This window comes from Pristiophorus japonicus, unplaced genomic scaffold, assembly GCF_044704955.1.
Source record: "Pristiophorus japonicus isolate sPriJap1 unplaced genomic scaffold, sPriJap1.hap1 HAP1_SCAFFOLD_611, whole genome shotgun sequence".
In the NCBI taxonomy this organism is placed as follows: domain Eukaryota; kingdom Metazoa; phylum Chordata; class Chondrichthyes; family Pristiophoridae; genus Pristiophorus; species Pristiophorus japonicus.
In genome coordinates this window covers 58668-76830 of record NW_027254522.1, presented here as the reverse complement: position 1 = coordinate 76830, position 18163 = coordinate 58668, and the positions used below count along the sequence as shown (strand labels likewise).

The window sequence follows — 18163 nt, the reverse complement described above, 5'->3', positions numbered from 1 at the left end:
AATAGAGAGAGAACAGAGTGAGGGTAACTGGAATGGAGAGAGAGAACACAGAGAGGGTAACAGAAATAGAGAGAGAACACAGTGAGGGTAACAGGAATAGAGAGAGAGAACACAGTGAGGGTAACAGGAATAGAGAGAGAGAACACATTGAGGGTAACAGGAATAGAGAGAGAGAACACAGTGAGGGTAACAGGTATAGAGAGAGAACACAGTGAGGGTAACAGGAATAGAGAGAGAGAACACAGTGAGGGTAACAGGAATAGAGAGAAAGAACACAGTGAGGGTAACAGGAATAGAGAGAGAACACAGTGAGGGTAACAGTAATAGAGAGAGAGAACACAGTGAGGGTAACAGGAATAGAGAGAGCACACAGTGAGGGTAACATGAATAGAGAGAGAGAACACAGTGAGGGTAACAGGAATAGAGAGAGAACACAGTGACGGTAACAGGAATAGCGAGAGAGAACACAGTGTGGGTATCAGGAATAGAGGGAGAGAACACAGTGAGGGTAACAGGTGTAGAGAGAGTACACAGTGAGCGTAACAGGAATAGAGAGAGAGAAAACAGTGAGGGTAACGGAAATAGAGAGAGAACACAGTGAGGGTAAGAGGAATAGAGAGGGAGAACACAGTGAGGGTAACGGGAATAGAGAGAGAGAACACAGTGAGGGTAACACGAATAGAGAGAGAGAACACAGTGAGGGTAACAGGAATAGAGAGAGAACACAGTGAGGGTAACAGGAATAGAGAGAGAGAACACAGTGAGGCTAACAGGAATAGAGAGAGAACACAGTGAGGGTAACAGGAATAGAGAGAGAGAATACAGTCAGGATAACAGGAATAGAGAGAGAGAACACAGTGAGGATAACAGGAATAGAGAGAGAACACAGTGAGGGTAACAGGAATAGAGAGAGAGAACACAGTGAGGATAACAGGAATAGAGAGAGAGAACACAGTGAGGATAACAGGACTAGACGGAGAGAACACAGTGAAGGTAACGGGAATAGAGAGAGAGAACACAGTGAGTGTAACAGGAATAGAAGGAGAGAACACAGTGAGGGTAACAGGAATAGAGAGAGGGAACACAATGAGGGTAACAGGAATAGAGATGGAACACAGCGAGGGTAACAGGAATAGAGAGAGAGAACACAGTGAGGGTAACAGGAATAGAGAGAGAGAACACAGTGAGGGTAAGAGAAACAGAGAGAGAACACAGTGAGTGTAACAGGAATAGAGAGAGAGAACACAGTGAGGGTAACAGGAATAGAGAGAAAGAACACAGTGAGGGTAACAGGAATAGAGAGAGAACACAGTGAGGGTAACAGTAATAGAGAGAGAGAACACAGTGAGGGTAACAGGAATAGAGAGAGCACACAGTGAGGGTAACATGAATAGAGAGAGAGAACACAGTGAGGGTAACAGGAATAGAGAGAGAGAACACAGTGAGGATAACAGGAATAGAGGGAGAGAACACAGTGAGGGTAACAGGTATAGAGAGAGAACACAGTGAAGGTAACAGGAATAGAGAGAGAGAACACAGTGAGGGTAACAGGAATAGAGAGAGAGAACACAGTGAGGGTAACAGGAATAGAGAGAGAGAACACATTGAGGTTAACAGGAATAGAGAGAGAGAGCACAGTGAGGGTAACAGGAATAGAGAGAGAGAACACAGTGAGGCTAACAGGAATAGAGAGAGAGAGCACAGTGAGGGTAACAGGTATAGAGAGAGAACACAGTGAGGGTAACAGGAATAGAGAGAGAGAACACATTGAGTGTAACAGGAATAGAGAGAGAGAACACAGTGAGGGTAACAGAAATAGAGAGAGAGCACAGTGAGGGTAACAGGAATAGAGAGAGTGAACACAGTGAGGGTAACAGGAATTGAGAGAGAGAACACAGTGAGGGTAACAGGAATAGAGAGAGAGAACACGGTGAGGGTAACAGGAAGAGAGAGAGAACACAATGAGGGTAACAGGAATAGAGAGAAAGATCAGTGAGGTTGAGTAACGTTTAATTTTCTGTGTTTAATGTGCTGATAGTGGTGAGGGATATCAGTGCTCGGGAACAGAACCCAGCGTCAGTATCAAACGCTCCCAGCTCAGGTCCGGCAAAGTTAGATGGAGAATGTAGCTTCTTCTCCTTTGCCCCAGCAATATGCCTCTTTGCAAAGCTTTGAAGTGCACACACAACACAGTGACCCGCATTCTCTTTCAAATTTCCTACACTGAGTGAGATTGCCAAATAAGGGGCACCTTTGTGGTGTGGGCGCAGTGGGATTGGAATCGACATGCCCAAACTAATCACATAGTACAGTCAGAGAACACTCACAGAAAGGGAAAAAGAAAGAGAGAGAGTAAATCGAGGACAGAGAAGAGAGAGAAAAGCACAAAAGAAAGAGAGGAAGGAGAGAAGAGAAGAGAGAGCGAAAGCAAGAAAGCAACATTTAATTTGTCACGCTCCGATTCAGTCCCAGCCTGAACATTACGACGCCGGGATGGGCAGGGGATGGTGTGGCGGTGGGGGGAGGGTTACGATCTCATGACATTCCAAAGCCCTTTGCATCCAATGAATAATGTGTGTTGACGTGCAGATACTGTGGTAATGCAGGAAATGGGCAGCCTATTTTCACACAGCAAGCTCCCACAAACAGCAATGTGATAATGGCCAGATAATTGGTTGCAGTGATGTTGATTGAGGAAACAAATTGGTCAGGACTCCGAGGAGAACTCCCCTGCTCTTCTTCCAATACGTCTGCTTGAGAGAGCAGATGGGGCCTCAGTTTAACGTCTCATCCGAAAGTCGGCACCTCCTTCAGCACTGCACTGGGAGTATCACCCTGGAGAAAGACTTGAGCCTACGACCTGCAGGCTCACAGGCAAGCATGCTACCCACTGAGCCACGGCTGATAATGGGCTGGATTGTTACCCACGACCCGGAAGTGAAAGCCTTCGTACCTCAACCCAGCGCGACACCAGTCCCAAGTGAAACGCTTTTCTGTATCAAAGTGACTAATATATTGTGGAGACTCAGATTTGGCATAATTCACTGATCACATACATCGGAATGTTAAATAGGGTTCTGTAAAACCGTCCTTTCAATGATATGTTAATAGTTCTACACGCTGCCATTTTAATGTCTACATTGGCTCCCGGTTAAGCAAGTGCTCGATTCCAAAATTCTCGTCCTTGTTTTTGAATTCCTCTATGGCTTCCCCGCTCCCCATCCATGTAACCACCTCAAGCCCTAAAACACTTGAGATATCTGCATCCTCCAATTCTGGCCTCTTGCTCATCCCCCGATTTCCATCACTCCACCAATGACAGCCATGCTTTCAGCTGCCAAGGCCCGAAACTCTGGAATTGCCTCCCTAACTCTCGCTACCTCTTTGCTCCTTTAAGATGCTCCTTAAAACCTACTACTTTTGTTATGTATGTAAACATTGTAACTGTGTAAGACTTGCCACCAGAGGGCGCACCTGTTGGAGGCCCAGGGGTCAACTGCACACCTCATGCAAGGGAGTATAAAAAGTTGTCTGTCTTGCTGCTTAGGCACTCTGGAGTTGTATTAAAGAGACCAAGGTCACATCAGTTTTAGCTCACAGTACTCAGTCTTGTGGAGTTCTTCCAAACTTAACAATTGGCGACGAGTAACAGATTACGAACTTTCACGTGGTCATGGCTGCCGTTGGTATTTTTGAGAGCTTTGTGGAGGATGATGATTGCGAAGCCTTCGTTGAGCATCTCGACCATATTTCATGGCCAACGAGCTGGATGGGGACGATAAAGCGATCAAGCACAGGGCGATTCTCCTCACCGTGTGTGGGTCCACAATATACGGCCTCATCAAGAATCTGCTAGCACCGGAGAAACCAGCGGAGAAGACATATACAGTGTTGTGTACGCTGGTTCGGAACCACCTCAAGCCGAAGGAGAGTGTCTTCATGGCCGGGTATCACTTCTGCACGCACCACCGGTCCGAGGGCCAGGAAGTGACGAGTTGTGTCACTGACCTGAGATGCCTTGCAGGAACTTGCAAATTTGCTGAATTTTTGGGGGAAATGCTGTGGAACTTTTTTGTGCTTGGCATCGGCCACGAGGTCATTCTTCGCAAGCTGTTGTCCGCCGAATCCCTAGACCTGAGCAAGGCCTTCACAATAGCCCAGCCATTCATATCTACGAGCGATAATACCAGGCAGATATCTTCCCAGCATCGAAGCTCACCGGCAAGTACTATGAATAAAATAACATCGCTAGCAGGCAGAACTGCATATGGAAGGGTCTACACGTCTGCAGCTGCAAGACCTAGGATGACTCAGAATCCGTCATCGGGCGTGAATGCAAATCCATTACCGCCAGGTTGGTGCTGCAAGGGTAATCATCGAGCCCATCAATGTCGATTCAAGCACTACATGTGCAAAGGTTGCAAAACAATGGGGCACCTCCAGTGAATGTGCAAGAGTGCTGCGATTCACCATGTGGCAAAGTCGGCAGAGGATGATCGATCCAGTGCAGATCACGCAGAACAAACGAAAGGCAGCTCAAACCGAGGAAGAAGTGTATGGGGTACACCACCAAGAGCCCTCCTATCATGCTGAAAGTCAAATTGAATGGCATTCTGGTATCAATGGAGTTGGACACGGAGGTGAGTCAGTCAATTATGAGCCAGAGTCTTTTGAGAAACTGTGGGGCAACAAGGCACAAAGGCCCAAACTGAGCCCAATTCAGACAAATCTGCGCACCTACACCAAAGAGTTCATACCAGTCATTGGCAGTGCGGCAGTTAAGGTATCGTATAATGGAGCTGTGCATGATTTATCACTGTGGATTTTACCAGGCGATGGCCCAACGCTATTCAGCAGAAGCTGGCTGGGAAAGATTCGATGGAACTGGGACGACATCAAAGCACTATCTTCAGTGCATGATGCCTCGTGCACCCAAGTGCTGAGCAAGTTTCCGTCGCTATTTGAACCAGGCATCGGGAACTTCACAGGTGCCAAGGTGCAGATCCATCTAGTCCCCGATGCAAGGCTTGTTCATCACAAGGCTCGAGCGGTTCCATTTTTAATGAGGGAGAAAGTCGAGATCAAACTGGACAGACTTCAATGAGAGGGAATCATATCGGCAGTCGAGTTCAGCGAGTGGGCCAGTCCAATTGTTCCAGTGTTGAAGAGCGATGGTACGGTGAGAATCTGCGGAGACTACAAGGTAACGATCAACAGAGTCTCGTTACAGGACCAGTAACCGCTACCCAAGGTGGATGACCTGTTCGCAACATTAGCGGGGGGGAAGTCGTTCACCAAGTTGGACCTAATCTCCGCCTACATGACACATAGAAACATAGAAACATAGAAAATAGGTGCAGGAGTAGGCCATTCGGCCCTTCTAGCCTGCACCGCCATTCAATGAGTTCATGGCTGAACATGCAACTTCAGTACCCCATTCCTGCTTTCTCACCATACCCCTTGATTCCCCTAGTAGTAAGGACTTCATCGAACTCCTTTTTGAATATATTTAGTGAATTGGCCTCAACAACTTTCTGTGGTAGAGAATTCCACAGGTTCACCACTCTCTGGGTGAAGAAATTCCTCCTCATCTCGGTCCTAAATGGCTTCCCCCTTATCCTTAGACTGTGTCCCCTGGTTCTGGACTTCCCCAACATTGGGAACATTCTTCCTGCATCTAACCTGTCTAACCCCGTCAGAATTTTAAACGTTTCTATGAGGTCCCCTCTCATTCTTCTGAACTCCAGTGAATACAAGCCCAGTTGATCCAGTCTTTCTTGATAGGTCAGTCCCGCCATCCCGGGCATCAGTCTGGTGAACCTTCGCTGCACTCCCTCAATAGCAAGAATGTCCTTCCTCAGGTTAGGAGACCAAAACTGTACACAATACTCCAGGTGTGGCCTCACCAAGGCCCTGTACAATTGTAGCAACACCTCCCTGCCCTTGTACTCAAATCCCCTCGCTATGAAGGCCAACATGCCATTTGCTTTCTTAACCGCCTGCTGTACCTGCACGCCAACCTTCAATGACTGATGTACCATGACACCCAGGTCTCTTTGCACCTTCCCTTTTCCTAATCTGTCACCATTTAGATAATAGTTTGTCTCTCTGTTTTTACCACCAAAGTGGATATCCTCACATTTATCCACATTATAATTCATCTGCCATGCATTTGCCCACTCACCTAACCTATCCAAGTCGCTCTGCAGCCTCATAGAATCCTCCTTGCAGCTCACACTGCCACCCAACTTAGTGTCATCCGCAAATTTGGAGATACTACATTTAATCCCCTCGTCTAAATCATTAATGTACAGTGTAAACAGCTGGGGCCCCAGCACAGAACCTTGCGGTACCCCACTAGTCACTGCCTGCCATTCTGAAAAGTCCCCATTTACTCCTACTCTTTGCTTCCTGTCTGACAACCAGTTCTCAATCCATGTCAGCACACTACCCCCAATCCCATGTGCTTTAACTTTGCACATTAATCTCTTGTGTGGGACCTTGTCGAAAGCCTTCTGAAAGTCCAGATATGCCACATTAACTGGTTCTCCCTTGTCCACTCTACTGGAAACATCCTCAAAAAATTCCAGAAGGTTTGTCAAGCATGATTTCCCTTTCACAAATCCATGCTGACTTGGACCTATCATATTACCTCTTTCCAAATGCACTGCTATGACATCCTTAATAATTGATTCCATCATTTTACCCACTACCGATGTCAGGCTGACTGGTCTGTAATTCCCTGTTTTCTCTCTCCCTCCTTTTTTAAAAAGTGGGGTTACATTGGCTACCCTCCACTCCATAGGAACTGATCCAGAGTCAATGGAATGTTGGAAAATGACTGTCAATGCATCCACTATTTCCAAGGCCACCTCCTTAAGTACTCTGTGATGCAGTCCATCAGGCCCTGGGGATTTATCGGCCTTCAATCCCATCAATTTCCCCACACAATTTCCCGACTAATAAGGATTTCCCTCAGTTCCTCCTCCTTACTAGACCCTCCGACCCCTTTTATATCCGGAAGGTTGTTTGTGTCCTCCTCAGTGAATACCGAACCAAAGTACTTGTTCAATTGGTCCACCATTTCTTTGTTCCCCGTTATGACTTCCCCTGATTCTGAATGCAGGAGACCTACGTTTGTCTTTACTAACCTTTTTCTCTTTACATATCTATAGAAACTTTTGCAATCCGTCTTAATGTTCCCTGCAAGTTTCTTCTCGTACTCCATTTTCCCTGCCCTAATCAAACCCTTTGTCCTCCTCTGCTGAGTTCTAAATTTCTCCCGGTCCCCGGGTTCGCTGCTATTGCTGGCCAATTTGTATGCCACTTCCTTGGCTTTAATGCTATCCCTGATTTCCATTGATAGCCACGGTTGAGCCACCTTCCCTTTTTTATTTTTACGACAGACAGGAATGTACAATTGTTGTAGTTCATCCATGCGGTCTCTAAATGTCTGCCATTGCCCATCCACAGTCAACCCCTTCAGTATCATTCGCCAATCTATCCTAGCCAATTCACGCCTCATACCTTCAAAGTTACCCTTCTTTAAGTTCTGGACCATGGTCTCTGAATTAACTACTTCATTCTCCATCCTAATGCAGAATTCCACCATATTATGGTCACTCTTCCCCAAGGGGCCTCGCACAACGAGATTGCTAATTAATCCTCTCTCATTACACAACACAGGAGTTGGCTGAATCTTCGAAAAGATTGACGTGCATCAACACGCACAAAGGACTGTTTATATACCACAGGTGCCCTTTTGGGATTCACTCAGCTGCTGCCATCTTCCCGAGGAACATGAAGAATCTGCTGAAATCCACGCACTGTTGTATTTCAAGAGAACATCCTGATCACTGGTCGTGACACCACCGAATAACTGCACAACCTGGAAGAGGTTCTATGTCGACTAGACAGAGTGGGACTCAGGCTGAAACACTCCAAGTGTGTTTTCCTGGTTGCCAGAGGTCGAACTTTTGGAGAGAAAGATTGCAGCAGACGGCATCAGACCCACAGACTCAAAGACAGGCCATCAAGAATGCACCTAGACCACAAAATGTGACAGAGCTGTGTTTGTTCCTGGGACTCCTCAACTATTTTGGTAACTTTCTACCCGGGTTAAACACTTTGCTGGGACCGTTGCACATGTTGCTACATAAGGGTGATGACTGGGTTTGGGGTAAATCTCAAGAGACAGCCTTTGAAAAGGCCAGAAACCTACTTTGTTCCAATAAGTTACTTGTACTGTATGACCCGTGTAAACAATTATTGCTAGCTTGTGATGCATCTTCATACGGGGTCGGCTGTGTATTACAGCAAACCAATGTATTGGGCAAACTTCAACCGGTTGCATTCGTGTCTAGAAGTCTGTCTAAGGCTGAAAGAGCCTACAGTATGGTCGAGAAAGATATGTTAGCATGTGTATATGGGGTTAAGAAAATGCACCAATACCTATTTGGATTCCGGTTCGAGCTTGAAACAGAACAAAAATTGATCATTTTGCTGATTTCACAAAGCAAAGCTATAAACACCAATGCGTCATCCTGCATCCAAAGATGGGCACGAACATTGTCCGCCTATGACTATGTTAGCTGCCACAGACCAGGCATGGAGAACTGTGCTGATGCCCTCAGTCGGCTACCATTGCCCACTAACGGGATGGAAATGGTGCAGCCCGCAGACTTGCTTCTTGTAATGGATGCTTTTGAGAGCGATGGGTCACCCGTCACTGCTCACCAGATCAGGACCTGGACTAGCCAGGATCCTGTGCTATCACTAGTAAAAAGTTGCATCCTCAATGCGGAATCATGTCATCCAGCACATCCACTGCCACCATTGAAAGCCTCCGAGCTATGTTCGCCACCCATGGCTTGCCCGACATCTTTGTCAGTGACAATGGACCATGTTTAACCAGCTCCGAATTCAATGAGTTTATGACCCGCAATGGCTTTAAGCATGTCAGGTCTGCCCCATTTAAGCCTGCATCCAACAGTCAAGCGGAACGGGCAGTCCAAACGATCAAGCAGAGCTTGAAATGCATGACGGAAGGCTCCTTGCAGACCCGCTTATCTCGGGTTCCGCTCAGCTACCGGACGCGACCCCACTTGGGTTCCCCCTGCAGAATTGTTAATGAAGAGAACACTCAAAACTAGGCTCTCCCTAGTCCACCCGGATCTAAATGATCATGTAGAAACCCGGCGTCACCGGCAAAACATGTACCACGATTGCGCAGCTGTATCGCGTGACATTGATGTTAACGACCCTGTGTTTGTCCTGAATTACGGTCATCATCCTAAATGGGTTGCTGGCACTGTCTTGGCCAAGGAGGGGAATAGAGTGTTTATAGTCAAACTATTGAATGGACAAACGTGCAGAAAGCATTTGGATCAGACCAAACTGCGGTTCACCGACAACCAGGAAGAACCCGAAGAGGACATCACCATCATCGATCCACCAACACACACCCAACCAGCAATCGACCTCTCTGTCAATGAAGAGGATGAACCCACCGTTCCTGACAGTCCGGTCAGACCAGCCGCGCTGCAGTGCAGCAATGGTGCGACCAACTCACCCATGCCAGAGACGATCAACCAGGGAGCGTAGGAACCTGGATTGTCTCAACTTGTAAATATTTGTATCCAAGACTTTGGGGGGGGGGCGGGTGAGTGATGTTATGTATGTAAACATTGTAACTGTGTAAGACTTGCCACCAGAGGGCGCAACTGTTGGAGGCCCGTGCAAGGGAGTATGAAAGGTTGTCTGCCATGCTGCTTAGGCACTCTGGAGTTGTATTAAGGTCACATCAGTTTTAGCTCACAGTACTCAGTCTTGTAGAGTTCTTCCATACTTAACAGCTTTGACCGAGCTTTTGGTCACCTGTCGTAATATCTCCTTATGAGGTTCAGTGTCAAATATTGTTTGATAATCGTTCCTGTGAAGCTCCTTGGGATGTTTTACTACGTTAAAGCGGCTATATAAACACAAGTTATTGTTGTTGAGTACGATAACTCGTGGAACGCTCCCAGGAGATCGTGTACACTGGTCTGCCTGGTGAAATGCGTACTGCTGGCACCAGGGGCAGATGGTGACTCATTTGCATGAATATTTGCAGATCCACAGCCACGAATCACCGAAGATTAAACTAAACAAACAAAAACAAAATTCTGGCCAAAATATACTTCATCTGGTTTGGATGCACCTTCTGGGCATCATTTATTTGACTCCAGTCACACACATCTCTCCACACCTCCCTAAGGGACGTCAGTTCATATCTCTTTTAGCCGAAGGATGGAATGTTATTGATTACCTCAAGAAAGATCCTTTCAAATAGGTTTCTCTGTGAATCCCAACTCTATTTACAACAGCAGACACGGCAATATTACAGAGTTCACACTAGAAACAAAACCTTTAAATCTGATCTGTCACCTGGCTGTACAAAACTATTATCCTGTTTATGTGGAGAGTCAAATGGACATCAGTTTCTCCTCTACCTAAAGCTACAGATAATACTGAATACAACAAAATTAGATTCAAAGAATTGGCTGCAATGGTACATACAGCTTGCAGCAATGAATAGGACATGACAAGCACTAGTTCCCAATAATAGCATGCTTCTCCCTGGCTGTTGGCCATGTCTGCTGAGCGATGGTCAGTGGCATCTATAGTTCCACCTTGGCATTTCCCCCAATTCTTTCCGTACGGGGCTGTGTTTTAATAATCTCGAGGGTGCTGTTCAATTAGAGTCAGACATGCAATTTTTAAACTGATCCCGTGCCAGCTGTGGCTCTCTCTCTCTCTCTCTCTCCCCTCTGAGTCAGAAGGTCCTGGGTTCAAGTCCCACTCCAGGGACTTGAGCACAAAGTCTAGGCTGACATGCCCAGTGCAGTGCTGAGGGAGTGCTGCACTGTCGGAGCTGCTGACTTTCGGATGAGACGTTAAACCGAGGCCCCATCTGTTCTCTCAGATGGACGTAAAAGGTCTCACGGCCAATACTCAACGAAGAGCAGGGGAGATATCCCCGGTGTCCTGGCCAATATTAATCCCTCAATCAACATCACTGAAACAGATTATCTGGTCATTATCACATCGCTGTTTGTGGGAGCTTGCTGTGCGCAAATTGGCTGCCGCGTTTCCTACATTAAAACAGTGACTATCAAGGTTCCCTCCAAGCTGCGTGGCCGTGGGGTAATGGGAAACGTCGCGCACAGGTCGCTCGCTGCTTTTCCATTGTAAATGCCGCGCATGCGCAGATATTTAAAGGGACCGCGCAGTAAAAGAAACAAGTGATGCAGAATAAAGCGCGGCTCACAGAGAATGTTGGTGACTACACTTCAAAAGTACTTCGTTGGCTGTGAAGTGCTTTGGGATGTCCTGAGGTCATGAAAGGCGCTATAGAAATGTCGGTCTTTCTTTCAACTAGTAGCAATGCATGTATAAACATTTACTGAATGAAGATGTGAGCGAGACCAGTACAATCACCACAGCGAGCATTGCATCTCGCACTCGAATGATTCAACCGGCAATGATACTTGATCATGAGACTCACCGATAATAAAATCTCTGGCAGTTGCAAAGTTTTCTGGAGATAGTAATCTGAATCCGTACAGAGTAGAGGTTGGAAGTCGAGTGCATTTACTCCCGAGGTCCAAAACCCACACAAGGCCACAGCAGATGGAAAAATAAATCGATCTGCTGTACACCACAATTCTATTGTGTCCCTGGGAGAAACATGGGGAAAAACACAAGCTGTTAAAAAAGCAGAGAGGATCCTGGACTTTATAATCGATTACAAAAGCAAGGAAGTTATGCTAAACCTGTATAAAACACCTGTTAGGCCTCAGCTGGAGTATTGTGGCCAATTCTGGGCACCACACTTTAGGAAGAATGTGAAGGCCTTGGAGAGGTTGCAGAGGAGATTGACGAGAATGGTACCAGGTGTTGTGTATGCATAAGTATACTCGCTGTACACTTAATGTACAGTTACATAAGACCACTGAATGTACCTTCACACTGTATACACTACGCCGGTACCACCAGAGGGTGCAACTGGTGGAGACCTAGGGGTCACCTGTACACGACAGGCAACCAGGTATAAAAGGGAGCTCACCATATTTTACCCTCACTCAGGAGCTGTAATAAATGGACTAAGGTCACCATAGTTTAAGTACAATACCTTACCTCATGGAGTCATTACTAGAGTAATGACTAGGCACTTGAGGGACTTCAGAGATGTGGATAAAGGGAGAAGCTGGGATTGTTCTCCTTGGAGAAAAAAAGGTTAAGGGAAGATTTAATAGTTTTTCAAAAGCATGAAAGGTTTTGATAGAGTAAATAAGGAGAAACTGCTTCGACTGGCACGAGGGTCAGTAACCAGAGGACACAGATTTAAGGCCTGTTACACAGGAACAGGAGGAGGCCATTCAGCCCCTCGAGCCTGTTACACAGGAACAGGAGGAGGCCATTCAGCCCCTCGAGCCTGTTACACAGGAACAAGAGGAGGCCATTTATCCCCTCGAGCCTGTTACACAGGAACAGGAGGAGGCCATTCAGCCCCTCGAGCCTGTTACACAGGAACAGGAGGCCCATTCAGCCCCTCGAGCCTGTTACACAGGAACAGGAGGAGGCCATTCAGCCCCTCGAGCCTGTTACACAGGAACAGGAGGAGGCCATTCAGTTCCTCGAGCCTGTTACACAGGAACAGGAGAAGGCCATTCAGTCCCTCGAGCCTGTTACGCAGGAACAGGAGGAGGCTCATTCAGTCCCTAGGGTTCCGCTATTCAATTATGTCATGGCTGATTTGTATCCTAACACCATCTACTCGTCTTGGTTCCGTAACCCTTAATACCCATGCCGAACAAAAATCTATCGATGGAAAAGCAAAATACTGCGGATGCTGGAAATGTGAAATAAAAACAGAAAATGCTGGAAACACTCAGCGGGTCAGGCAGCGTCTGCGGGGAGAGAAACAGAGTTAATGGTTCAGGTCGATGACCCTTTGTCAGAACTGATAGGCCAGAACTTGGGGTGGATAATAATGATGAACTAACAGCGTTCACCGTTATTACTCCTGTGAAACTGACCGCAATTTCAGGATGTAGCGCCTGTGCATCTAAAGACGGAAATGTTGAAGTTGTGGTCAGTCATTCATTGCCCGACTGTTCTGCACTGCCCACCCCCCGACCCTCCCACCCCCACCCGCCCAATCAGTGTTATCAGGGAAATCAGTGAAACTGGGGGAACCTTGAGCTTTTCCACGGGAATATCGCTGTTAAATACCCAGTTAAATGTTCAACCCTGTTGGAATAGGTGTAACTGGGGTTATAACAGCATATTTACTGCAAAACAAATGTTACGGCCCTGAAAAACTTATTTTAATTTTGTGATGTTCACTATGACAAAAATTACAATTTTTAAGAAACTTGTATCGCTATGTGGGGGCCCCAATCTTTGTTTTCCTCTCTGTAACATTTTGTTTAAAGTCGGGATAAAAGTAGCTTCTCATTTCTTGTTCTGAAGCAATCAGCATTGTGATTGGCTGCTGAGCCAGTTTGTTGCCATCACAGCAGATCGCGTTAGGGATTCCCCGTTATATTACACGTGAAAAAAGGCAAGCGTCTGGCCAGAGAGACTGCGAGATATCTGCGGGCAGCTTCCTTCGGGGCCAGGGGCAGACATCTTTGCTTCCCGTTGACTGCTAACTCCGGGCCGTTAACTCTGTTTTTCTCTCTCCACAAATGCTGCCTGACCTGTTGACTATTTCCAGCATTTTATGTTTATATCTCACATTTCCAGCATCCAGTTTTAAATTTTCAATTGACCCCCAACAGCTTACATTTCTATAGCGCCTTTCACAGACTCAAGACGTCCCAATGCGCTTTACAGCCAATGAAGTACTTTTAAAGTGTACTCATTGTTCTCATCATCATAGGCAGTCCCTCGGGATCGAGGAAGACTTGCTTCCACTCTTAGCATGAGTTCTTAGATGGCTGAACAGTCCAATACGAGAACCACAGTTTCTGTCACATGTGGGACAGATAGTGGTTAAGGGGAAGGGTGGGCAGGGAGCCTGGTTTGTCGCAAGCTCCTTCCGCTGCCTGCAGTTGATTTCTGCATGTCCTCGGCGATGAGACTCGAGGAGTTCAGCGCCCTCCCGGATGCACTTCCTCCACTTAGGGCGGTCTATGGCCAAGGGCTCCCAGGAGTCAGTGGGGTTGTTGCACTTTATCAGGGAGGCTTTGAGGGTATCCTTGTAATGTTTCCCCTGCCCACATTTGGCTCGTTTGCCATGGACGAGTTCCAAGTAGAGCGCTTGCTTTGGGGGTCTCGTGTCAGGCATGCGGACTATGTGGCCTGCCCAGCGGAGCTGATCAAGTGTGGTCAGTGCTTCAATGCTGGGGATGTTGGCCTGGACGAGGACGCTAATGTTTGTGCGTTTGTCCTCCCAGGGGATTTGCAGGATCTTGCGGAGATATCGTTGGTGGTATTTCTCTAGCGACTTGAGGTGTCTACTGTACATGGTCCATGTCTCTGAGCCATACAGGAGGGCAAGTATTACTATAGCCCTGTAGACCATGGTGACAGTTTTGAGGGACTGATCGTCAAACACTCTTTTCCTCAGGCGGCCGAAGGCTGCACTGGTGCACTGGAGGCGATGTTGGATCTCATCATTAATGCCTGATCTTGTTGATAGGAGGCTCCCGAGATAAGGGAAGTGGTCCACGTTGTCCAGGGCCACGCCGTGGATCTTAATGTTTACAGGGCAGTGCTGTGCGGCGAGAACAGGCTGGTGGAGGACCTTTGTCTTACTAATGTTTAGCGTAAGGCCCCATGCTTTCATACGCCTACAGACGGCTAAAGGCTAAGGTCCAACAAAAAACCCGGGACCTAAAGAACAGGTGGTGGATGGAGAAAGCACAGGAGATACAACAGCTGGCCGACAGCCATGATGTGCGAGGATTTTTCACCGCCGTCAAGGCCACATATGGACCAAACTCCCAAGGCCCCATCCCACTCCTGGCCAAGAACAGGGAAACACTCATCAAGGACACTGAGGCAATTAGGGCCCGCTGGAAGGAGCATTTCGAAGATTTCCTCAACCGAGACTCTGCCTTTCACTCGAGTGTTCTCAACTCCATCCCGCAGCATGCTACCCGCCACCACCTCAGTGAGACTCATTGTTCTAATGTAGGAAACGCGGCAGGCAATTTGTGCACAGCAAGCTCCCACAAACTGCAATGACCAGGTGATCTGTTTCTTAGTGTTGTTGATTGAGGGATAAATATTGGGCAGGACACCAGGCATAACTCCCCTGCACTGCTTCTAAATAACGACATGGGATATCTTACATCTACCCAAGAGAGCAGACGGGGCCTCGGTTTAATGTCTCATTCAAAAGACGGCACCTCCGACAGTTCTCCCTCATTGCCACGCTGGAGTGTCAGCTTAGCTTTTGAGATAAAGTCCCTGGAGTGGGATTTGAACCCAAATCCTTTTGACTCAGAGGCGAGAGTGCTGCCCATTGAGTCACGGCTGACACCTCAGAGAGGTGACCTAATCGAGGTCTTTAAAATGATGAAAGGTTTTGATAGAGTGGATACAGAGAGAATGTTTCCACTTGTGGGAAGAGCATAACTAGAGGTCATCAATATAAGATAGTCACCAAGAAATCCAACAGGGAATTCAGGAGAAACTTCTTTACCCAGCGAGTCGTGAGAATGTGGAACTCGCTGCCACAGGGAATGGTTGAAGCGAATAGTATCGATGCATTTAAGGGGAGGCTAGACAAGTCGCTGGAGATATATCACCAACGATGTCTCCGTAAGATCCTACAAATCCCCTGGGAGGACAGACACACCAACATCAGTGTCCTCATCCAGGCCAACATCCCCAGCATTGAAGCACTGACCACACTCGATCAACTTCACTGGGTAGGCCACGTAGTTCGCGTGCCAGACACGAGACTCCCTAAACAATTGCTCTATGCGGAGCTCCTTCATGGCAAACGAGCCGAAGGTGGCAGTGTAAACGTTACAAGGACACCCTCAAAACCTCCCTGGTGAAGTGCGACATCCCCACTGACACCTGGGAGTTCCTGGCCGAAGATCGCCCTAAGTGGAGAAAGTGCATCCGGGAGGGCGTTGAGCACCTCGAGTCTCAACGCTGCGTGCGTGAAGAGGTCAGGCGCAAGCAGCGGAAGGAGCGTGCGGCAAATCAGTCTCACCTACCTCTTCCCCCGACGAATATCTGTTCCACCTGTGACAGGGTCTGTGGCTCTTGTAAAGAACTCACTTTAGGAGTGGAAACAAGTCTTCCTCCGAGGGAATGCCTAGGATGAGACAAGCATACGAAGGAGAAGGGAATAGAGGGTTATGCTGAAAGATTTAGATGAGGGAAGACGGGAGGCGGCTCGAGTGGAGCATAAACGCCGGCATGGACAGGTTCTGTGCCATATATCCTGTGTAATCTACCACAAGAAACGGGCAGCACCGGCAGTAATTTTGCCCTAGGATTCAGCATGTACTGAATATCAGAAATTGCAGAAATGTAAAGTTTCACAAAATTGGGATGTGTGAAACTGAGGTCTTTTGCAGGCTGTGTCAGCAATAATACCTGTTTCAAGGAAAAATCACATTTGATCCAAACATGCTCAACTGAGCTGCATTGGGAAGTGCAGGAATCTCACAAGGTCTCCGCTATTGCCCAGGGTGCAGTGGCTCACAGCAAGGTCTCTGTCCAATACGACATTGTGAATATTAATGATGAGACAATCGTTATTCCCTTCTATACTACATAAGAACATAAGAACATAAGAAATAGGAGCAGGAGTAGGCCATACGGCCCCTTGAGCCTGCTCCGCCATTTAATACGATCGTGGCTGATCCGATCATGGACTCAGCTCCACTTCCCTGCCCGCTCCCCATAACCCCTTATCCCCTTACTGTTTGAGAAACTGTCCATTTCTGTCTTAAATTTATTCAATATCCCAGCTTCCACAGCTCTCTGAGGCAGCGAATTCCACAGATTTAGAACCCTCAGAGAAGAAATTTCTCCTCATCTCAATTTTAAATGGGCAGCCCCTTATTCTAAGGTCATGCCCGCCGGTTCTATTCTCCCCCATCAGTGGAAACATCCTCTCTGCATCCACCTTGTCAAGCCCCCTAATAATCTTATTTGTCTCAATAAGATCACCTCTCATTCTCTGAATTCCAATGAGTAGAGGCCCAACCTACTCAACCTTTCCTCAGAAGTCAATCCCGGAATCAACCTAGTGAACCTTCTCTGAACTGCCTCCAAAGCAAGGATATTCTTTCGTAAATATGGAAACCAAAACTGATTGCAATATTCCAGGTGTGGCATCACCAATACCTTATATAGCTGTAGTAAGACTTCCCTGCTTTAATACTCCATCCCCTTTGCAATAAAGGCCAAGATTCCATTGGCCTTCCTGATCACTTGCTGTACCTGCATACTATCCTTTTGTGTTTCATGCACAAGTACCCCCAGGTCCCACTTTGCAATCTTTCTGCATTTAAATAATAACTTGCTCTTTGATTTTTTCGGCCAAAGTGCATGACCTCACACTTTCCAACATTATATTCCATCTGCCAAATTTTTGCCCACTCACTTAGCCTGTCTATGTCCTTTTGCAGACTGTTTGTGTCCTCCTCACACATTGCTTTTCCTCCCATCTTTGTATCGTCAGCAAACTTGGCTACGTTACACTCAGTCAGTCCCTTCTTTCAAGTCGTTTATATAGATTGTAAATAGTTGGGATCCCAGCACTGATCCCTGCGGCATCCCACTAGTTACTGGTTGTCAACTCTCTGTTATCTGTTATCTCGACTCTCTGTTTTCTGTTAGTTAGCCAATCCTCTATCCATGCTAATATATTACCCCCAACCCTGTGAACTTTTTATGTGGCACCTTGTCAAATGCCTTCTGGAAGTCCAAATACACCACATCCACTTTACCTATCCTGTTCGTTACATCCTCAAAGAATTCCAGCGAAATTGTCAAACATGACTTCCCCTTCATAAATCCATGCTGACTGTGCCTGACCGAATTTTGCTTTTCCAAATGTCCTGCTACTGCTTCTTTAATAATGGACGGCAACATTTTCCCAACCACAGATGTTAGGCTAACTGGTCTATAGTTTCCTGCTTTT

The 18163-nt window shown here is 47.0% G+C and overlaps 1 protein-coding gene across 1 annotated transcript in view; it reads right to left on the bottom strand.

The window, feature by feature from the left end:
• Nucleotides 1-18163, bottom strand: part of LOC139255578 (pecanex-like protein 1) — a gene marked incomplete at its 3' end in the record, with an annotated part of 281907 nt that overhangs the window by 227361 nt on the left and 36383 nt on the right. The window contains exon 6 of the mRNA XM_070873951.1: nucleotides 11546-11717. Within this exon, the coding sequence (XP_070730052.1) occupies nucleotides 11546-11717 (172 nt within the window). The remainder of the gene's footprint in view (nucleotides 1-11545; nucleotides 11718-18163) is intronic.